At 40.7% G+C, this 24045-nt stretch overlaps 1 protein-coding gene across 1 annotated transcript in view; it reads left to right on the top strand.

Moving 5' to 3' along the window:
- The first annotated feature begins 2194 nt into the window (after positions 1–2194).
- LOC130680612 (relaxin receptor 2-like) overlaps positions 2195–24045 on the top strand; it is a 33832-nt gene continuing 11981 nt past the window's right edge. The window contains 11 exon segments of the mRNA XM_057491499.1: positions 2195–2248; positions 6138–6282; positions 7810–7887; positions 10497–10602; positions 11379–11417; positions 11419–11448; positions 18026–18097; positions 18725–18796; positions 19116–19258; positions 22169–22259; positions 22360–22431. Coding sequence (XP_057347482.1) covers positions 2195–2248; positions 6138–6282; positions 7810–7887; positions 10497–10602; positions 11379–11417; positions 11419–11448; positions 18026–18097; positions 18725–18796; positions 19116–19258; positions 22169–22259; positions 22360–22431 — 902 coding nt within the window.

The following is a 24045-nucleotide window of genomic DNA, read 5'->3' as shown; positions in this document are numbered from 1 at the left end:
TGTTCCAGGCCACTGCTGTCAGGAATGTAAGTTCTACCAGTCCATGAGCATAAATAAATTAGGTTTTCACATAGCTAAACGCCTTCCTTTCAAAGGATTGTCTTTTCTTCTGTGGGTATGTTCTCTCTCATTTTAACAATAAAATACTATTTTTCTAACAAACCATTATTATAAAACACAGTCACTCAGGGGTTTTTAATGTTCTTATTTGCAAAACTAAAATATTAGTGACTTTTTGCAGGTCCCTCTAACTTCTTCAGTCAATCCGATTGGGGTCAGAAACCTCGGACTTCATCTGTGTATCAGTGACCCTCAGGGAATTGGCAAAGAAAAGGAAGCCAGAGCATTACAGAGAAAAGGGGTGGTGATAAGGGAACCTTTGGAGATTATGGAGAAAGAGGAATTAAACCAAGGCTGTGCGACACCACGAAGCCAGGGCAGAGAAGGATTTCTACTTGGTGACTGCGGTTGGCTGCATTAGCGCTGCAGAGAACTCTGAAATGCTTACTGTATTTAGTAACAAAGAGGATATTAGTGCTTCTGGTGTGAAGAATGATAGCAGAGCAGCAGGGCCAAGAGAGAATGCTTTTCAGAAGAAAAAAGGGTGGTGAGAAAGTGGAGACACTGACTTGTATGATTTTTCTGGGAAATTTACTTTCAAAAGGAGAAATGTGTGCCTCTGTCCTCATGTGGACAGAGTAGAATTTGAGTGGATTGGCTGCTTGCTTGCTTGAGTGGTTGGCTGGTTTAGTTGGTTGACTGGAGGAGATTGAATAAGATTAATGTTAACAGAGAAACCCTTAAGGGGAAAGACAGGGGTATTGAAAATGTAAGAGATAAAGGAAATAATTAACAGAGAGAGATTCTGAGAAGAGGCGGTTAGATGGAATGCAGAACACAGAGGAGAGGCTACACTAAGGGCAGGAAGGGAGACCTCTGTCCTTGGCTCACCAGAAAAGATGCTTCCAGAACTCCAGCCAAGACTGTGCAGTGTCTACATGGCTCAGCACTAGTCTATCAGTGTGAAGGGGTCCCATGCCCGTGCCAGGTCCACCGATGTCTGGGATGCACATAAATCTGTAATCCAATGAGACTCGAATTGGGGAGAATGACCACCAAGAGGAATAATAGCCAGTGGAAGTCCCTTGGGACGGGGCAGCCAACGAATCCGAGAGGGATCAAGGGAGAGGCAAAGAGCACAAGCTGTCCCCTCCTTTCCTCTCCACGTTTCTCATCAGGCTGCACCCTGTCCCCTGCACAGACACCCTCCCCACGTCCACCTAACCTTCACACACCACAGCGTTCATTCTCCGAGTTCATTGTGCTCAGGCAGCTTGTAGGAAGAACGTAGTGTCTCAGACTCAAGCAGAACAAGACAGGTGTTTGAAGACTAAAAGGCAAGCTTTCAGCGAAAAGAAAGCATCTCTCCAGGTGAAGTGTATACAGTTTCCTGGTCAGTAAAAGAGATTGTTTGGGGAGACAATTGTTCCTTGTGCCCTTATACACCTTATAACCCCACAAAGGCCTCGACATCCTGTGTGTGATCCACATAAATGCACCAGCCTAGGGGAGACATGGGGCTGAAATCTACCCCTTGTGAGAATGATATTGACAATTTGAAATTCACCTGTTTTCAACTATCAGTCAACATGTATCCAGCCCATACTTTATTCCACATAGGTATGTATCATTACCGTAAATCAGTTTGTCCAAACATCAGACAATATATGAAGAGGGAGATGGGATGACAGTTTTCTGAGAAAATCTGTGAGTAGAAGCCTGAGGAAAATACACAGGCATTTTGTTTGTCCTGAAAAACATGTCAGAAATGGGGCTAGTGAACCTCCGCAAAGGCAGGCATCTTTGAAATGGGAAGGAGGTGGGGTAAAAGTGTGCATGAAATGGGGTCTGAATCCTGTACTTACTGACTGATGTGGCCACGCAGTCCTGTCAGGGCAAACGGTAGCATAAACGCGTAAGATTTCTAAGCTGAGGAAACAACATGCAAGAGGCCAATTCCTCTCCACTCACCGTCACATAAAAGGTATCTTAGCAAGACTTTACTGGTTTCCTTCACACAAACAGTGAATCGTGTGCCCCACTGAGGAGGGCTTTCAGTGAGGCTCAGAACCGTCCCCGAAGTGGGGGGCCTGCAGTGGATGGACTAGAATGAGCTGGATCATCTTCGCTTCTCATGGGGGCTGCGCTGAATGGTGTGGCTGCCCCTCGTAGAGATCCTGAGCCCCAGGTAGGAATGGATGCGGTCTGACCCTTGACGTAGCACCTAGAGGGCATTCGGTTAACATTTTCTTAATGCTAAATGAGTGGTTTCCGCTGGTGCTGCTCTTTCAAGAGTGGCTGGCTCTCTGGCGTCCATGGCAGAGGCTTCATCTGCGTCTGAACAGGACTGACCTCCGCTACGAGTGGTGCACTCTGGGAAATGGCCTCCCTGGCCTGGACCCTCTGTGGTCCCCGCATCCCTGGGGCCACGGGGTCGTCGTCTCTGGCCTCACTGAGGAGAGAGACTCAGCCAGAACAGCAGGCTGAGGGGGAAAGGCTTTGGCCAGCTTTAAGCAGGACTAGCCCTGGCAGAGAATCAGAGAAAGCAAAGAAGGACACGTACATCTCCTTGGATTCTTAAACTGAGAACCTAAAAGGTAGTTCTCACCTGTTGTTTCCCAATCACACAAGGAAGATGTTGGTGGGCAGGAAAAAAAATGTCCTTGGGCAGAAGTCCAACAGGCTTCAAAAAGCTATCGAAGAGTCATTTTAAGTCCCTTTGCAGAGACATGTCCAGAATATTGACCATAAGTCAGAAGAAGAGAGACTATTCCTGAGCGATTTCCTCCGGTGCTCACACCTCCCCTCGGCTGTGTGTTCAGTGGGGGCCCCACAGAAATTGCTGCGGAAGCTCTCAGCATAGTTTTAATGCAGGCATACTCCATTTTTATAACCCCGAACTTTCCATAAAAGCTCGCTTTTTCCATTCCCACAGATGGCAGGAAGAATAGACTGCAGAATATACCCTCCACAGATGTCTATTCATTCTTTTTCATTATGTGCCAAATACAGCAGGGATTCTTAATTATTTTTTAAATTGTATGACAGAACAGAATGATAAATGGAATAAACAGAAGACTAGACAATATTTCGTCATCACAATAAAAACGTGAGCCTGAAACTTTGGGAGGTTTAAATCTTATAAGGGCCTCTTCCTTCAATTCCTCTTTTATTCCTAAAGTTCCCATTAATTCATTCATTAATTTAAAAAGTTATTGAGCACCACGTACCAGGCCCTAAGTTACAGGATAGGAATTTAGGATGCAGAGGGCAAGGGGTAGGGGACAGATTTCATTTATTTATTTTCAATTCATATAAAATTTATACCTTAAGATGTCTTCAGGAAGATGCCATTCTGGGGTGAAAATGGGGAGTTATGAGAAACACAATGGACAAACTCTGTTTGCACATGGCCGGTCTTTCACCTCCCTTCCCTCACCCATCCTTTCTAGATGTGACCCAGTTTTTTCCACAGAAACTATCTTGATAGAAGTCACAAAACATGGTGCAATGCTAAGGCACAGCAAGCCTCCCTCTGCACCAGACCTTCCTGAAGTCCTCTTTTCTTAGTTGTGCTGAAATGGCCTGTATGACAAGGCTACCTGAATGCCAGGCAGTCTCCAGCACTTCACAGGCCTTAGTGTGGCCAGCTCCTGAAACACACCCATAGGAAGATATTATCATTACTGTATTTTAAATATGAGAAAACAAAGTTTAGAGATCAAGTATCTTGCTCAAAGTCACACCACTAGTGAGTGGCAGAGCGAATTCTACTCCAGGCAGGTCTGATAATCTCCAGAGAACTTCACTGAGGTACATTTTTGAATAGAGGGTCACAGATCAACATAGTGGCTTATGAGTCCTTTTCAACTAAGTCAGAAGAGCAATGATCAGAGTACATCCCACATAGTAAAAGGCAAGGAGTATTTGAAGAAATTGTTTTCAGTGGTGTGCATGTGCGAGCTTGCTTATTTGTGATACAAAACTTATTTTTTACTGTAACTCTCTTTAAAAAATTCCAAAACTGTTGCACTGAGATGTATTGACTCTCATTCATTCATGTCCCAAACATAGAAGGACTACTAGTTTTTATGACTCTGCCCTCTACAGAAATCTTTACACAGAAGAAATTAAGAGATTTAAAAATCTAAGACTCAGTATGCTTCTTGCTGGGTGACTAGGCTTCACAAGCCAAACCCCACAGGCGTGCAGCTGAGGGTCCCTAAAATGGTCACACCTGACTGGTCTCCAGTGCCTAGTTGCTGGTAGTAAATCATTCATCTGTCACTGCCTTAGAAGCAGAGAAAATGTTTTTTGCTTTCATAAGAACAAAAATCCAGTGGATAGAAAGCATAGGACACATCCCTACTCAGGAAAGGCCTAGCAGATGCATCTGCCTCTGGGGGACAGTGTCACTGTCACATTGACTGTCCCCAGGAGAGGGCCACACTCCCCTTATTTGCATTTATGGGATTTTGAGGGTCATTATGACTCAAGGTCTAAAGCTCAAGTAATGAGATCACTACTCTTCCTCTCTAATGAAATCACTAAAAGCTTAACATGCACGTGTAGCTCAGACATGTCTTTAGTGCCTATATCAAACTCCTGCCTTGTGATAAAGGGCATTATTTGCTAGACAACAAGGGCCAGCAGGCTCCACTATCTTTAGGGAAGCCTGGTGGCCTGCCTGGTGGGGGAGCAGACCTCTCCAAGTCAGCATTTTCTTGAAGGACCCAGACGTAACAAGGGCATTTCCCCAAGAACCAGAGTCAGAAGTGCCGTCATGTTCTCAGGCTTCGTTTTGTCATCTTTCCATGGAAGTAGTAACACCAACCGCACAAAATTGCTATTAAGATTAAGTGAGATGATTAGGATACACCCAGTGCAAAGTAGATGGTGCTCCACGAAGGTTTGTTCTCTATCTTTCAGCTAAATTAACAAACATCTCACCATTGACAAAAGGAAATTTCTGGCCATGACTCAGGGGCATGGTTAGGAACACTTTGCCAACAGCCCTCTCTTCCTTCAATTACTCATAATGACCTGTAGCCATGCCTGAGTCTACAGCCTCTTTAAATCAGCTTCTGTGACATTTCATCTTGTCCCCCTTTTTTGAAACTACATGACTTCCACAATTTTACTTTTTACAAAGAATATACCTCTTTATTTTCTGGAAAGTCCTGTTACAAAATTGAAAGACTATCTCTTACATCTAAATGGCATGTTTTGGTCATCCCATCCACAGAGCAGGACATTTTCTCAGTGCTAGTTATATTTCCTTACCACATTCCTTCATTCAACCCAGCAGTTGTTCAACTCTTGTCTTCTCTTACGTTCTCCGCACAGAGACTGTTCCCAGTTTGTACTCATAGAGGACATGTGCTCCTTGAAATGTAGGTTCCTGACTCAGTTGATGTCCTCAGAGCAGAGTGGTTAAGAGTGGGTCTCTGGGACTGGGGACAGGGGTGATTTAAACCAGCTGTATGTCACTTTCCAGATGGGTGACGGCATTCAACCTCCTTACTCCTGAAACATAAAGGACAGTGTCACCCAGACATGGATGAAGGAATAGCTGAGATAACCATTGTGCAAAGGCCTGGCACACAGTAAACTCAACGAGTGTCAGATGTTATTACTATTCTCTCTCCTTATTCAGATGTGGTTCTGCACTCCTGATTCACGCTTCAGCCATCCTTTTGCCTATGCATCTTTTATTATACGTCACCTCAAATCCTTGTAAAGGACTAATGAGTAAGCAAATCCCTCTGTTGGATTCTGCTAGCTTTGACTTCATACAAAAGTAGCGCAGTAGCTTGGGTTTTGTTTACTATTACCTTCATGAAGTGAAGTCAAAATGGGCCTTAATTCCATTGCTGGTACGGCTGGTGTTGGGTTCATGATGGTGATTGGGTAGAACGTTCTAATTAAGAATTTCAAATAAATTGTGCACTAACGGGAGACAGACTCAACACGGAGGGTTTCCTGGGGAAGCGAAATGAATGGGGCACCATGACAGGAGCTCGGCCATATTAGCACTTTCTTGCTATTACATGAGATTTTGGTCCCCTTTCACTTAGATAATTGCACTGACTGAAGGTACAGTCACTCCTTTGTGCCCAAAAGGATATTTTCCCTGTGGGAATCTGACCAAGTGCCTGCCCCGGGCTTTCCACTGCGACGGCGTGAACGACTGCGGGAACGGGGCTGACGAGGGCAACTGCGGTGAGTCCGCCTGATACCTGCACACGGAACAGTAATGGTCACCCGGCAGCGGGGCGGATCTGCTCTTCTATAGGGAACACGAGTAATTGATCCCTGATTGATTTGTCGTGATGACCTGAATTTTCATAGAGGTTGCTTAAATCAGAAATACAGCATTATAAAATATATTATAAAGTACAGAATGACAACATGTATGAAATACAGTATTATAAAATTAAAAATATTTTATAAAAATTGAAGTTGTATTTTGAAATCTCCTTGGATCCCCAGATTTTGATTTTAAATGGCTCCCTGTGGCTACCTCCTTAAGGATTACTAATATGGTTCAGTTGCAAGAATATCCTAATCCTGCCCTGAGAATGAATTCATTGACCAGGTGTCCCCTCCTCAAGGAGAGGCTGGCTTGCTTGGCCATGTGCCCTGACCCGGAAGCTCCCCATCAGTCTAGGATGAGCACCCGGTCTGTGGCCACAGCATCCTAGTGTATCTGCTGTGATGTACTAAGGACCTTCTTGTCTTTTCTCATACTTATCTCACTAGACATGGAGTCCTCGAGAAGAGTTTATTTGTGGCTTATTTGTTTTGCTGTCCCAGAGCCTAAAACAAAGAAGTCCGTCGCAGGTGCTCAATCGGTGATGGGGGGCAGCCCTCCCGATGCCCGTGGGCAAGTCACTCAAGCTCCTGGCCTTTCCTCCTCACTGCACGGGGATCAGAGATTCTGCAGGCTTATCTGCCTCATGAGGATATTCTGAATGCAAATTAGATAATTCCTACAAAGGCATCAAATTGAATCATTTAAAAAACCATTGAAAGTATTATAAGACAGAAATTAATTAAAGATCGCAGGGCTCAAAGGCACCTGTGGACAACATTTTAAACTTACTGTTCTGTCTGTGTGGACTTCGCTATCATACATATGATGTATACCTTTTTAAGAGCATATGCTAAAGTAATGATACTGCAAATGATGCCTCCTTTTTAAAACGAATATGATTTTATTGCAAAAAAAGAAAAAGAACCTTGGCAAATAAGCAAAATCATATCTTCTGACAAATTAAGAAAATATTATTTCTTTCAACAGGAATTTCATTTTTGCTTTATTAAAAAGATCAGGAGACATGACTTTTATCAGAGCTCATTACATCTATCAATGTAATATGTAATGCATATGCATTTGACAAAACAGAATTCAGATTATATTGTATTATTCTGAGGACCTCAAAATTAAGATCAAGAATTTAAAATGTCAGCATAGAAATAGGTGACAGTTTCCAAGATGGATACAGGTATGTAAAATAATTACTAATTTCCATTATATATTTCAAGATAAATACATTTGAAATATTTGTAACTTCAAAAAAGCGGAAAACGCCAAATGTTTACCTAGCTCTTTGTTGCTTACCATTGATGTTATTAATACTTAAACAAAATTTTAATTGATTTCATTATCAAATTTTTATACCTTTGCTTTGTAGTTTGATATTTGTTTTATAGAATAACTGACACATATTCATAACCATTTCACAGGAGACACGAGTGGATGGGCAACTATATTTGGCACAGTCCATGGAAATGCTAATAATGTGACATTGACACAGGAGTGCTGTAAGTGGTATTGGTTCAAAGACTCAGTATCAGCTTTGCAAGCAACACGGTTTGTGGCTTATGGATTTATATGGGTAGTGTGAGAAATTCCCTTTAGAATTTCAATTTCAGTTCAGCGTATTTCAAGGGTCAACTGATCTGTTGTTTGCCCATAGGCTGAAAAGAAAGAAGAAAAAGACATTCTCAATTCATGATCATTTTATGTATTACCCTATCATTGCAAGAATATATAGGCATTGAATGATTGTGACAAATAACAAAGATCTTATTCCCTCTAATTATTTTCTTCAATAAAGATATTGAGCACCAACTGCTTTCCAGCCCCTACATCAGACACTGAGACTACCGTAAGATGTGGTCCCAGCCCACAAATACATAGTTCACATTGCAGTAAGAAAGACAAATCCTTACAGAGGCAGGAAGGATACACTATTAATGCTAAATTGGAAGAATGATGTTTGCACAGGCAATGTGGATGCCCACTACTAGAAATGATGGCCCTGCTGGGAGTGGGGAAAGATCCACAGAAAAGATGACAGTGAGATGGACTTTGAAATCCCTGGATGGAGGGGAGGGTAGGAGGTAACAGGATGAGCAGGAAAGCAAGGCCAGGAAAGTGCTGGAATGGGAAGGTAAAGAGCACGGTTCCTGATGCCTTTGGCAATGGTTCTGAGTGTACAAGGTGAAGGACATGAACCCAGAGAGGGGCCAGCCCCTTAGGGGTTCTGGGTACACACTTTGGAGATTGGCCTCAATGCTGGACATAGAAATATGTCTATGAATATGCATGTATTATATATGTATGCTGTGAATATAGACACAGTTATGTAGGTGCATATATGATTATATATACACATTAGTAAGTACATATATGTACATCATGTATATATTATTAAATACTGCATTGACAATATCTTACATACTTTATAATACCAGTTTATAATTACCACTTCTTATAGACTTATTCACAAGTATATCATGTATAAATTTAGAAATTAAGAAGATTAAAAACAGACAGAACTGAAAGTTCTAATATTCTCTTCCTGACACCTTACACATGTCCCATGTGGCTATCACTGCTGTACACAATGGGCAGCCTCCCAAGTTGTGTGCTTATTTTCTTTCAATGAAGAGGAGAAGCACATGATAAGAAATATATGTGAAAATGATCCCTCCACCAGAATTGTAGAGAATGGGTTAGGATGGTGGTTTTCTCCCTGGGACAATTTTGCCCCTAGAGAACATCTATTTATCAGTAAATAGAAGTCTGCGACCCCAGGGTTTTAATCTAATAACACTATTTTCAATGCCAATATATGTTGAAGTAAACATTTTGAACTTATCTTTAGGAAGCCGAGCTACCTAGCATAAACCTATAAACAACATTGACTATTTCCCAAAACTTTGTATGCTAAAATGCATCTTTTGAATTGAGCAGGTACTCAAAATAAGTGTGTTGAATTTACTAAAATTCAGTGAAGTTAATTTTTAAAATAAAGTTTAAAAGTGATCTAGAAGAAGCAGAGCAACTCGATTCAACAGATTTCAACAAATTAAAAAATCAGATTTCAACAAATTAAAAAAGTTAATTTTTTAATTTATAATCAGATTTCAACAAATTAAAAAAGTTAATTTTTTAATTTATAATCAGATTTCAACAAATTAAAAAAGTTAAAATTTGAAAATAATTCTCATTTTTCTTAGTGCCATCAAAGCAAATACCAATAGAATCAGAGACAAAATCAAATGCTCCATTAGTATACCCTGGTCATTCTCTCTGCCAAACACACACACATGCACACACACACAAACACATACACACAAAGGGACTGTCCCACAGAGTGACTTGGCCTGGTTTCTCCACAGATTCTTCACACCTTTATATGCCATTATTTCTATAATTATGTAAGTTTCTTCAGAGTAAATTCTGAAATCTTCTTTCTTCTGAATGCTTCAGATAGCTGGATCTAGGGTTTTCTCAACTTTACAGCTTCTCTACAACTTGTATGACCTACTTTAACTTCCTAGCCAGGAAAAACAAGAACCCAAATGACAGGGTATCTGACTTTTTATTTTAATAAAGTGCAATGGTGTCTATGGTAAAACCTGCGACTTCTCACAGCTCTGAGAGGTTTGAAAATGGTAAAAGAACTGAACTGAATTTAAATCAACAGTATTTATTGAGCAACCTCTTTGTGCCATTCAATTAAATCAAATTGCCTCAATTATACCCATTCAAGTTTAAAGATTATACCATAGAGATACACGCAATTATAGTAACATTTTTCATTGAGGAAAACTTAATCTTACTTTACTAGATGCTTTTCTGATATTTAAATTTTTCTGTGGCTTCTTTCTAATCACTTATTATATGCCTGTGAAATGACCCCTGGAAGCTACAACTGAGATGAACACCACATCAGTCTATATTTGACTAGGAAAGGATTCTGACTTGTTTTTATCATAGGGCTGAATTATTAGTCCTTTTAACAAGACATAAATGTTATATACATTCAATGCAAAGAGAACAACATCAGTTCTTAGAGACAAAGTCATAATTAAAGCAAAGTATATTTTCCCTAGTGAAATCTCACTGTTTTTGCCGCTAGTTCTAGACCAGTTTCCACAGCGTTGTGACTGCAAAGAAACTGAGCTGGAATGCGTGGATGCTGGCTTAAAGTTTGTGCCCGTGACTTCCAGCAATGCCACCTTGCTGTGAGTAGATGTCAAATCCTCATGCTATTTACCCCTAAAGTCATATGAAAGCCTTGTAACCCGATGCAACGTGTCTTTGTTGTTTTATGCTACTTGTATATTGGCAAAATAACAGCGCCTGCTTTTAAGACCACCAGCCATTAGAGAATTCCAGTCCTTCTCCAGGGAAAAAACATTTTCAACACTGTATGTTGAATTAGCCAGGTTATGCTTTAGTTCACAGATGTCCGGAGTTCTAATTTTTAATTGCTTTCTGATGTATGTATTAGGAAAATGCCAGATCTGTACAACTAAAAATAAAACTCAAAAAGAATACTCACATATTTGATCTCACTTTTAATGGTGGCCAAGACTGCAGAGATAAAAGAGCTATGAAACTAGCTATGTCATCATCCTGTGAGTTTTTCCATGCTGTGAAAAAACCTTTTGAGAGCCTCAGGAATTTCAGTCACGTCATAATTTGGGCATGCGTGAGTTGGTTAGGATTTGTGGACTTTTTGGTTTTGTAAAGTAGAGTAAAAAAGTTAAATCACTGTAGACATTCCAGACTATTAACTAGCTGACTAGACTTGTCAAGTGTTTGCCAACTGCTTTAATTGTGCTTCCTAAGCTTTTTCTTCTGCCATGATAAAGTTTTAAGTTACTTTGTTTTTTTTCAAGTGTGTGCTAAGGAGCTTGGAATATCACCAGATATTTTCTTCTCAAGCACAGTTTCTAAGGAAGAGTTTGGTTGGTCATAACAACCATAATGAAGTCTGCTTTACATGTTATTTTAGGTCTCTTAAGAAAAACAAATTCACAGTCTTCCAGATAAAGTTTTATCAAATACACAGAACTTATAAAGATGTAAGTAGCTATTAATAGTGTTTTTTAGGGGGAAATCCTTGTGATGTTTTGTTTAAGATGTTTTTGATCCGAAAGTAAAATGAAATATAATGTTGATTACCTTTATCATTAAATTAATTTTTCTAAATATAGTGAAGATTAGAAAAGAAAGCATTGAAAAGTAGTATCTTTCCATTTCATAACATAGCTGAGCTAATTTTGATTTAAACTATTTTTACAGAGTTAAGAGTTGAGAACAGGCATTTTAATAAGAAAACACATAGTTGAATGCTTTTCTCCAAGATATTTAGAAACAGACATTGCAGATTCAGAGACATTAGATGCACTTTTTAACTTCAAAGAAAAATGTTAGCCTAGGCAAGAATGATCAGATCATTTAAAACACATGACAGGCTACAGGCTGTCTCCCAGTAGGAGCAAAAACACAATCTGAGTGAAATCAGGGATAAGAGAATATCTGAGGAAATAAAACGTTAATAAATCGGGTGCAGTCAGCAGTGAAAAAATGGTCATCAGTAACGAACAAAGTGTCAAAATGTTGCCAATATCATCCTAGAAAGCAAGCCAGGGTCGGGGGTATATGAACGAGAGACAGCCTCTGTGGGGGGACAGGATGGACTGGGAATTGTCACAACTTACATAACTGTCTCTTGATAGAGTCCTTGCTTTGATTGCCAGCTCACCAAGCATCTTTATGACAACTACATTCACTTTCCAAATTACTCATACTAACATATTTGGGAAACATTCTTATTTGTGGAATAAGATAGTTCCCATTTGAGTAAAGAAAATGAGATCATTCAAACTTTTATGAGTTTGACTACTGTGTGTCAGTCCCTCTATGCCCAGTCACTCTGGGATAAAGGAGAGATCAAGTTTCTATACTTGCCAAGATGGTCATTAGAGTACATTTAAAAATTAGCAAAGTTACGCTGTAAGGCCCCTTGGCAGGGCCATCAGCTTGTTATTTTATCCATCAACATTCGGCACAGAGGAGGAGTTTTTAGAAATGTGGAATATGTCAAAACCAGGAATGAAAAAATTCTGATCCTTTGCTGATACCGGACAAACATGTTTGGTTTCAGATCCCACCGACAGCTCTGTGCTGTTCATGAATCCAGGTCCAGAATCCCTCGTACAAGAAAGGAAGTCATTGGCGTGGGTCCATTAGTGGGGTAGAATTTTATGTGAAAGTAGATAACCATGCCTGGGTTTGATTATAGCCTGTGTGAATTCCATCTGCAGCCAGGACCTTCTTCTCCATCCTGGAAATGTGGTCACACTGTCATTGTCACACAGGAGTAGCTGTGCATTAGCTCCGGGTTTCCAGATTCCTCTAGAGGACACACTGCTTCTAATCTTACTGGTAATTCTTAGGATCACAACATACTCATTCTGTGAATCAATATTGTCCTTGCACTGCCTGACTTATGCTCAAGGGAGGACAAACAAAAGAGCACTAGCAGAAAAAAGGAAAAAGATTCACAGTTTAGAGCACCAGTTTAAATTCTATTGCCTGGAGTCATAGAAGATTTATGAATCTCTAATTAAATCTTTTCATTATTCATGAGGTAATTGAAGTCTGCAATGGTTAAATGAGTGACCTAAGATCTACAACTAGTTAGTGGAAAAGCTAGAATTAGAGCCTGTCTTCGGATGCCTAATGCAGTGTTTATTTCACAATAACCAGAAACATACAGATGGAAAGAAATTGTTCTAGCATCGAATTGAATCTTCTACCAACACATACTGCTCTGCAACACACAGACCACCCCCACTTCTATACATTTTATTCCCTCTAATTTGGGGAGAACAATCTTCTGCGGAGGGCAGAAGGATCAATTGAAGATCAAGCAAAGGAGCATTAAAATTAGACTTCTCAGGCCAAGTGCTTTCCCAGACCACTGACCCAAAGCCTTGTGCTATGTCTGTATTTATCTCTCACAGTATCTGCTGTTCCACTCAATGGAAGAATATGGAATCACTAATTTCGCTAATTCAGGCCCCAGTTTTTCCTAGTTAAAAAGAGTAGGGATTAACCTTAACTGCCTGAATCAGCTGGAAACTTCTCCAAATAAATGCTTAATTCTGCTTTGAGAGAACTTAGGTGCCACATCATAACCTGAGTATCATCCAGCAAGGGTTCTCCTGATGCAAGGAGCTATTTGATGCTTTCTAGGCAATTTGATTCTCCTAGAGACTCAGAGAAAAGAGACTAGGAGACCGTCATCAATGAATATGCACTAAGTGTCTATGCCATGCAAGGTGCAATGCCTTATATTCATATGTCACATTTCAAAGTTTACAAAGGGTTCCAAGATTTGGAATTCTTATCTGATCCTCAAAATCTGCAAGGTGAGGCAGAAATCATGAAGGTCCCTTTCAGGATGAGGAAACCTACTCGGGAAAGAGAGGTTGTTTGCCCAGAGTCAGCCAGCTGATGGATAGCAGAGCTCGGCCTCGAAGCCAGACCTCCGATCGTGACCCTTTGGAAGCCTACCCACATGGTCCAGTCTCAGAATATTGTTAACCGTCAAGGAAAATGTCCAGGGACCAAACTCTGCTTTGAGAATGACTCAAGTTCTTCACAAGTGTTACTAGAACCTCGTAGAGCAGCTCATAAGCTTGGCAACCCTCCCTCACGGCCGCTGCCCTCGCGCCTCCCAGCAGCTCCTGCCGCTCTTCTCCAATCCCCGGCCTCAGCCCAGCCCTGGTCTCTCCTGTCCTTCAACACTACCTTTTCTTCCAAAGTCTGCATTACAACAGCTCAAGTAACCAAGGTAGCAAAACTCCACCTACTCACTATCCTCCCAGCACTCTGTCATCTGAAAATAAGATGACCCATCTTTACCCAAGATCTGACGTAAAATACGAGAGAGGATGTGGCCAAGTCACCTTTCCAGGGCCTGTGATCATCATCCTTCAGACAATAAGTATTGTCTTTTGTTTCGTTCATAAACACATCATGGAAACACATGATCGGTGTCTGGTAGACATTATACCGAGTATTTCTGTTGACCAGTCTTTCGGAGAAGAAGGCCAGGAGGGTCTGACGTGCCTGTTCTCTCCCTCTTCGAGGCGCTCACAGAGCGGTGTCCTATGAGCCTGCTCTACGATCTCTCCCTAAACAAATGTCAAGCTCATCCAGCCAGAGCTTGTGAAATCTACTTTTTCCATTTTTGCAAAATGAGAACTATCCTTCCCATCTTTAATTTTCCAGCTGCTCTTCTCCTTTCTAGATTCCTCAGTAATTGGTCATGATTCAGTGTTTTCATTTTTGGTGTTTCTCAATTTCTAGGAGAAATTGCCCAAGCCAGAGGGCTTTAACTCATTTTGATGAATGTATTCTACCATCTGGGCTTGAACTGCCCCGACCCTGTATTCTCTCTGTTCATTGCTGTCCTGAGATTATCTCTTGGACTGAGAAGACAGGAATAATGCAGGAGTTGAGAATTTATATTTATATATTATCATCATATCATAAAACAGTTCCCATACACTAGGCTTGATCATTTCCTTAACCTTTTCTTGTTTATAAAATATAACTAGAAATACATTTCCATTGCCCACGGTATTCTTTAGTCTCTGAATTTTGAACATGACTTAGATCATTCTTTGGACTACGATTCCATTTTTATGAACCCTTCCCATTCATCCTTGAATTTTGAAAAACCCCCCACTGACCACTTCCTTCTGAGTTGGATGGTCCTAGTTTTCTCCCACTACCATGTACCACCACCCCTCAATGTTGCATATGTCAAAACACACATGAGGATCAATGATTATTTGTTGAAGGAATGATGTGTACAACTAACCCACAGGACTAAAGCAAAGGTGGGGAACATCTTCAGCAGGGAGAATGAAAAACATAATCAGAAACCCTCAAAGGATATTGTGACAAGAGAGAAAAGGGCACTTTTCTAAGAGCAAAGGGTTCCCATAGGAAACAAAGAAACATTGTTCATAATCATTGAATCATAATTGTAGAACATTTAAATTCCTGGCTAAAAAATTTCAGTTTTATTCTGTTTGACCAAAGAAAAGGCCTACCCAAAGGTGTGGTTGACATTGTATTGAGCCAATAAACTTAATATGCATTTTTAAGTTGTATTGGGATAGATCCTAGGAGATCACCAAATTTAATATTTAATTCTAAGTGACTTTCTGGCCTGGAATGCTGTAAATATTCACAGTGGAATAGAGATCATTTAAGCATCCAGAAAAACAAATTCCTAAATCAAAATGAAATTTTAGTTGCCAGATGGATAACTCTTGTTCAACTTATCGGAATGCTTTTACTATTGATCAGTTTATTCATTTTAATAATCTTTTAGAATATCCAGCCTTTCTAACATTGCATGGAGGGGAGCAATTTAAGATGACCTTTCAGAGAAATAAAATATAATTCAGGAGATTGACTATAATAGTTTATCACTGCTACCATGGAAACCAACAGCAATTTTCCTCCTCATTGTAATATAAACCTTATATAAACCAGGAATTCCTTCTTAAACTGGGTACTTATTCAATGCAATTATTGGCAGCAAAAAGTAATTCAAGTCTGCCTGACTCATGAATACAAAATGTTGGATTAAAAAATAGCCTATAAACACGCATGTCATTAAAGCATTTATTTGCTCTAGTTTCAGGTACATAAATTCCTGGTGTTTCTGCTTGAAAATCCCTGACAGCTGAAACAGCAGGAATTCATGAACTAGTAAGTTATTCTTAGAAAAGCCGTTCAATGTAAAGTATATTAAATGGGCTTCTATCTCAGCTCTGAATACAAAGAGGACACCAATGCCAAATTGCCATGTTTCCGAATTTCCCCTTATATTCACCTAGCTACTATTCCGCAAAGAAAGCAGGTACTAGGGGATCAAGTGAAAATGCAGCAGCCTAAGTCTGAGATAAGATATCTGGGGCTCCAGTTCTCAACAGGGTGCCAGAAAGCTGACTGAATAGAAGACTGGAGGCTTTATTATTGTAGGCATTGGAATCTTAACTCACGGTCATGGAAGGCAGTTAGGCTGTACACGTCAGATGAGTCATGCAGATCAAACGCACAAGGTCAGATTCAGAACTCACGATTGCATGCATCCCTTCAGTACTGACAACATGTGGGTAAAATGTGCATGGTGGTTTTGAATTACTTACCCTGAATAAAATGTAAACAGCACTAGTTAGGTAGTACATTTTATATTTAGGAGGAACTTCAATATACCTTTCTTATAATATATGCTTTTCCTTTTTTCATGTGCTGTTGTAACATAATTTATCATATTAACTTTCATTACATCACTGCAAGGGCTTTGAAAATGCTGAAACGGATACTGATCTACATGGGCTTATTTTATTCATAGTAGAACTTTAAACCAAAGGCAGAATTTATGTTGCAATGGGAAGCGTCTTCTCACAGACACGGTCCAGGGGCTGTGGGTTTGGAATGAATGGCACAAGGTCTTCTGGGCTTCCGGTCTACTTTGTAGGATAGAAACTGATGCTTTCTGAACTGCTGTGGATGTAATGCAGGTGCTCAGTAGTACCGATCTCTCCACGTGGCAGTACACAGATAAAATGACAGTAATTGTTCAACATTTGGGGTAAAAAAAAATGGGTTTGCTGGTAACTGGAGCCTCGTCTCTGCTTTACCTAGCTGTCTATGGGGCTGAGGGCTTCAATGTCCTGGCATACCTGGTACAACATTCATGACTCAAAGGCTGGGAAGTTTTGCTAGGAAATAACTGTGGCATAACAAGATTCACAGGTGGCTGAATGAGCATATGTTTCAGCAATAGATTTGCAGTGAAGTAACGTAACAAGAAAATGTTACATATTATATATAGCAAGAGCCAAACCAAATCAAAAAAAGAGAAAGGAAAGCCATTCAAAGGACTATGTGCCATTAGTTACTATTATTAGTGATATTATTTCCTGTCCTGAAAGGTCTTTAGAAAATATGAATTAAGGCCTAACCTCCCATAATGAGCACAGGAAATGGAAATTATTTACTTAGATTGCTTCCAACAGTGCTATTATTGAATCAATAGTATATTGCTAAATTGCTTCAGAGGTTAAACAAGGCATGACCCTGTGTGTAGTAGCACCAGTTCAACTACTGATGCTACTTGGGACCTCGCTAGCTGACTTTGTGCTTCTCACTCTGCATCTCAAAATAGAAACGATTAAGACTTGTCCTCTCCCTTTTGGGGAGTTAATGAGGAGTTCAGGTTGGAACTCTGAGCAGAAAGGGGAAGACAGCTCAGCAGTGAGAGGCTGGCCAGTCTCATGTGGTGCGAGACTCCAGCAAGTCAGAACAAGAAGGCCCCCAGAGTTCCGGTTTGTGGCAACACGTCGCACCGGAGTTCCGTGGTCCAAATCACGCATGCCCGAGTCTCACCGGAGGGGCGCTAGGGGGACAGCGTGCATTGGCTGGGTTCAACATGAGAATAGGGTTTGGGAGTTTATAAACCAGTTTCACACATTGTCTTTAGTTAAAGAAAGTGCAGAGCCCACCCAACAGCCTACCAAGTACAAAAACCGTAATCACCTGGCACTTCTGTCTTATTCCCACCAGATTCCTTCAGCATAACTGTATTAGACACGTATCCAGGAAAGCATTTTTTGGATTACATAATCTGCAAATATTGTGAGTAACTTCTTTATAATTATATTATGAGTACAATTTTCAGTATAGATTAAAGGGTAGAATGGTATATTTAAAAGGGATGATTTGACTATAAAGAAACAGGAGGAACAGGTTATCGCAAAGTACTTAGATTCATTATTACACTGAAAGAATTATTAAAAGATTCCCAGTTTTACCATAAGGTGGATGCAAAGGTTCTCCTTAACTTTATCTTCTCAAATGAGGATTAGTTACACAATTTTTGAGCATTTTATTTTTTCTAACCCTTGCTAACTTACCTATGTACCTTCTTAAACTACTAGTCTTTTAAGGATGTGACCCAAAAGGACAAAAGCAAAAATTGCCCCACATATTTATTCCAGTCATATACTCTAATGTACTATAACATTCCAACACACTATTCTGGGGCACTTTCCAAGACTGGCACCGGGATTGCAAACACTAGGCTTGTGGATATCTGTATTTCTTGGCTGTGTTTTGATTTTTCCTCTTCTGCTCAGACGGTAGAGTGCCTTCAGAAACAGATGTCCATACTTCATAATCATCACGAGAAGCTCATATTCTAATTAAATGTGGATGACAGACAGTATTGAGTTTGCCTAATTAACTCACCCATGCTGTCTGTAGATATCTCAGCCACAACTGCATTACAGCTCTCAGACCTGGAGTATTCAAAGACTTGCATCAGCTAACTTGGCTGTAAGTATGCTAGCTCTTTCTTCCTCCACAAACGATCCTGGTCTTAATTCCATTTGTGCATCTTGTTTTTCTGATTGTCATACGATCTGGAGCACTTTACCCAAGCAATTCAGACAATGGCATGCTGAACGGAAGTTGTGTGTGAGGAAACTGGCAGCACACTTTTCCAGGGGCCCTTCTGAGCCCAGCAGTAGGCTTGCTAGGCCCATCCATCCTGTGTTTACCCACAGCAGGTTTTCTCAATCTCAACTCTATTCGCATTTGGGGCCAGATAATTCTTTGACTGGAGGGTGGGGAAAATATGTCCTGTGTATTTTAGGGTGGTCAGCAGCATCTGTGGCCTCTCTACCCCACCAGATGCCAGCAGCTCTGGCATCCAGAGTTGTGACAACCCACAGTATCTCCAGACATTTCCAGTGCCCCTGGGGGAACACCATCTGTTGAAAACCACTCACCAGGAAAGTAAGCCAGTTCAGGACTTTTGTGATTTCTGGAGCATTCATAGAAAAGTCTGAAAATATGATAGTTCCTGGCGTTTCACCACTTTCCAGCCTGAGTCCCCAGCTCCAGCCCAGGTACCTGTGTTTGTTTCCATCAGTTCCATGGACAGTGGGCTTAATATGGATTTAACTTATTCTAGTTTCCCTATTTTCTTTGGGTTATTTCATATATATGAGTGTGTGTGTTTGTGATAAATGAGTTTTCCATAGCTCCTTAAACTCAGGGATCATCATGTCTAATGGCTGGAGTATAGGTAATTCTCAATAAATGTTTGCTGAATGAATAAGTGACTGACTAAAATAATATGAATTATAATGGAACAAAGGAATGAAGACACTTATTGCCTCTAGAGTAGATGAAAAAAATACAAATATCCAGCATGAAGAGTAGCAGTAGGTTCACTGAAAAATATTCAGAGAGCTTGGGCAATTTTTTTCTGTCCAAATATATGTTGGTAGATCTGAGCCTTGTAAAAAGCATCTGGCCTGCTATTAATTCATTGCTACCAATGCAATTATGTATCACTGGAAGTTAAAATTAAGTCTGTTACATTACAAATCATAGCAATTAGGGCAGAGAAATCCTTCTCCTGATCTAAATCGTAAAAATGGAAAATAATTTCTAAATTAATCTCTCCCCCATTCTGTATGCCTTGTACTGACCTCCAGAAAGGGCTGGGAAAAAAATAACTCGGTAAGAGTAATTTGAAAACTAATCCCCAAATAATTAAGATAACTCAATCTAATCAGTAAGTATCATAAGTCAAATCCACAAATATTTAGGAGTACCTACTATGTGCAAGACGATGCATTAGAATTGAAAATGTTATCATGCGATGGCAAAAAATTACAGACAGCTCCCTCAGAAGAGCTCACTCAGTCCTTGCAGGGACATTTGTGAGCAGACCTGGGAGGATGGACACTTGAATTCGGGTTACACGGGTGGAGGGATTTCAAGACACCCCTCCCAGAGAGCAATAGGCACACTTAGTTGAGGCCGCTAAAGTCTGTTCCCCACGAAAGACTGTCCTTGATTTTCAACTTGACTTTTCAATGGACACTTCAACGTTTTCTAGGTACACAGACCATCATCCTCTTGCTCTGTTGGCGCGCTCTCTCTACCTGCATACCTGTGGCTCTCCTTCTGCACATGACCCAGGTGTGCTCCTCACATCTGGAGCATCAGATCAGAATTCCCAGAATTCCCAGGATGTCTCCACTGGGATGTCAAAGCAGCACCTCAGAAGTAATTTGCACCTGACCCTTACCCCACTGCCAGCTTTCTTCCCCCGGACTTGCTGCCCTAGTGCTGTCGGCGTCCTTCCTAGCAGCTGGCTGGAAGGTGGCTCCATCTCCCTCTGCCCGTCTCTACTCCTCACACCCTAGCCGACCACAAGCCCTGCCTGTGCTCCGTTGAAGCCCCAGCAGCTCCCCACTGGGCCAGGGCCAGAGCCTCTGGCCTGGTCTCTCTCCTTTACCTCTATGACTTCTTAGGCTTCTGAAAGAATCATCATCCCACAGTCAGAACATGGGACGTATGCCACCGTGCTGTTTAATACCCTCGCTCCTTGGTGCCTGCTATTGAGCAAAGTCTTTGACACAGTTCTTGAATGTTAATGTTCAAAAGAACCACAGGGGATACGGGCTTCACATTGCAAGTTACCAGGCTCCCTTCCAGAGATTCTCACCTAATGCTTCTGGAGTGGGCACCGTGAATATGCTCTTTGTCAGCCCCCTCCCTGATCCTGATGCCTGGACATACTACGGGAAACCCTGCTTCAGAACGTACCCCTGGCCTTCCCATTTGTCTCCGTATGTTCCCGTACATTTGCCCCTCTACCCACGTTGGACCATTTGCTGACTCCTGCAGATGTCCTGAATTACCAACGTCTGTTTCTCTGACCCTGCTTCACCCTCACCTGAATGATCCTCTTCTTTTATTCCACCCACAAAAACCACCAAGCTTTGACCAAACACTTCCTAATTTCCCAGGCCCACTTTGACGACTTCTTCCTTGGTGTTTATCTGTACTTCTGTAATAGCGCTTGGTTCCATCCCAGCTTTATAATCTAGCTGCTTACCCTAGTTGGAAGCTCCCTTTGGGAAAGACCTAAGTCCTAGTTATTTGTAACTCCCACATATCTATCAGCAGCTCCAAAAAACAGGATTTTTGTTCGACTCTTAGGCAACTTCACATCTGTTTCACTTTTAATATCTTCTCTGACTCAGAGGGATATTTTGGACTCCTAAAGATCCCTGATTCCTTCTGGGTCTTAAGCCATCTCTTTTCCACACTCTGTAGAAATACTTCCCTATGATTCTTTCCAGATTGGACAGTCCTATTATATTCAGTTCTAAATTCTCAGTTTCCTGTGAATAATAGTACCATATTAAAATAAGTTAAAAATGTGTGAGTTTATTCAGTCAAGGTTATCCGGGCAGATACTGTGTGGCCAATACTACCTTAGTTGGAATGCAAAATAAGTTGAAGATGAAGGTCTTGACTTCAGAAAGCTTACAGTATAGTTGGATAAACAAGATATCATCATACATGAACCATGTAGAAATCACAGAAACAATGGAGAAATCAAAGTGTACATAGGGTACATAAAACAGAGGAAATAAATCAAAGTAAATGTTGAAGCCAGTTTAGGAATGTGCTGGAGAAGGGCTGAGGGTAAATTCCAGGCAGGAACTGGATGAGCAAAGTGTCACATCTGAGAATGATGGAGAAGCACACCCATTTGGCTAGTTGGGCAACCAGTTATCAGGTTGGTTAAAGTGGAGCATATTTTCTGTTACGTCAAATGGAATGATGATAATTATGAGGAGTAATAGGTATGTCATTTATTTCCAATGTAATTGCCTCTGACTTTCACTGTCACCCACAGGGACCTGTCTAGCAATATGATAATGGAGCTACCACTGCACATTTTTGAAAACCTGAGGCTTCTACAAAAATTGTAAGTTTTTCCTACTCTCATCAGATTGAAATGGCAACGTCTTGATTTTTGAAATAATAATGTTCTCATGCTTCTTTCTTCCTCCTTCTAATTCCAAAAGGAATCTGTCATCCAATCCTCTTTTGTGTCTCCATAAAAACCAGTTTGAAAACCTTGAACAACTCCAGTCTCTGTAAGTGAAATTTAACAGGATGTTGATTATCATTTGGGTGGATGTACTTAGACCCAAATTTATGTTTAAATGGGTATATTTAATATACATGAAGGCTTCTGACTTGAGCCTGCATCCTCAGACAGTTGCAAATACTACTGTTACCATAAAATATGTATTCAAAGACGTTACCATGGAGTATGTACTGAATCTTTTTTTTAACCATTCAAATTATGTGAAGACCCTTTCTGCATTTGAAGCTAGATATAATTCCTTCCTGAAAACTGGGTCATATGCAAGAGTCTCATGTTAAAATTGCCCAAAGAATTGAATTTTCAACAGTGTTGCTACCAAACAGTTGGTAAAGAACAAATTAAGATTTACCTGTGTTTTCCCTTTCCCTTTTGCTAAAACAGTCCACTTGATATTGATCTACAGAGTGTGCTTTTTACTCTTCTATCAGTAGAGAAAAAAATTATCCCCCAAATAGGAACATTCAGACAATTCATGTTGTGCAGTGTTTTAAAATTTCAAACATGTTTGGCTTCAGTGCCAGGAATTCTGCCCGTCATCATCCGAGCTCATGATTCCTTTCCCGCGAACAGCCCTTGTCAGCTGGGGCTTACCTGTGTGTTTCTGCACAGAGAGCAGCCTACACGACCCGACCTCAGCCTAATGTCTGTCTTCATTTCATTCCAAAGACCAATCTTTAATGCCATACTTTTATATTCTTGCTAAATCATTTTCTATTGGAAAATACTGCAAGATTTAGGTTCTCTCTCAAAGATATTAGGGAGCATCTGCTGATGGAAAAGACTTGGTTCCTGCTCTCAAGAAGTTAGAATACAAAAGAAGCAAAAAATATAAATGATACATTGTTTCTAAATATAAAAATAGACCTCAGGATGCAGGCTAAATGATTCTTCCCTTCACTCAGCACATACTGAATTCTGAAAGCCAAAATATCATGTCACCACATCATTGCCTTTCTAAACGTTGAAGTAGCAATGATTTACTCCGCACTTAAAAATTTTTTTCTCCTTTCTTTATTGTCTCATTTCTTTTTTCCTAAACACTCACACGTTTACTTCATAGACATTTATTGGCCACCAGCTTATTCACAGCACTCTTTAGCACCCAGGAGACAGTGGTCTCTGCACTTTTCGAAACTATGATCTTGTAATCACATAATCTCACCATCCATTGTAAAGCTAACAATGGTGACAAGTCTAGGAGAAAGCTGGGGAACAGAAGAGAGAAGGGGGGATCCTTTCAAAAGGACTGACCCTCTGATGATTCAGTGGTATAATTTCTCCCCTAAATTTCATCCCTGACTGCCAAAGAACAGGGCAGTTCCTCTCTGAAGGACACAGTAGGCAAAGGAAATCTCAGAACCATGCCAAGAAATCCTTACTTGGATTAGCCAAAAGAAAGTGATTGAGAATCAAACATCTTTCCAAATAAACCCTAAAGGGGAAAGGCTCTGCCTTTTTAGATTGTCCTCTCTCCACCTGTGTTTGCTGAGAACACGGCAGGCTCCCTTAATTCATGCCGTCCTAGGGTCTTCAAAGCATCCATATTGGAAGAAGCTTCTGGATAAGCGGGGAGCATAGGGTTCTCCTTACAGCCCTCTGA

Source organism: Manis pentadactyla, chromosome 2 (assembly GCF_030020395.1).
Source record: "Manis pentadactyla isolate mManPen7 chromosome 2, mManPen7.hap1, whole genome shotgun sequence".
In the NCBI taxonomy this organism is placed as follows: Eukaryota; Metazoa; Chordata; class Mammalia; order Pholidota; family Manidae; genus Manis; species Manis pentadactyla.
This window is presented reverse-complemented; position numbering and strand designations above follow the sequence as displayed.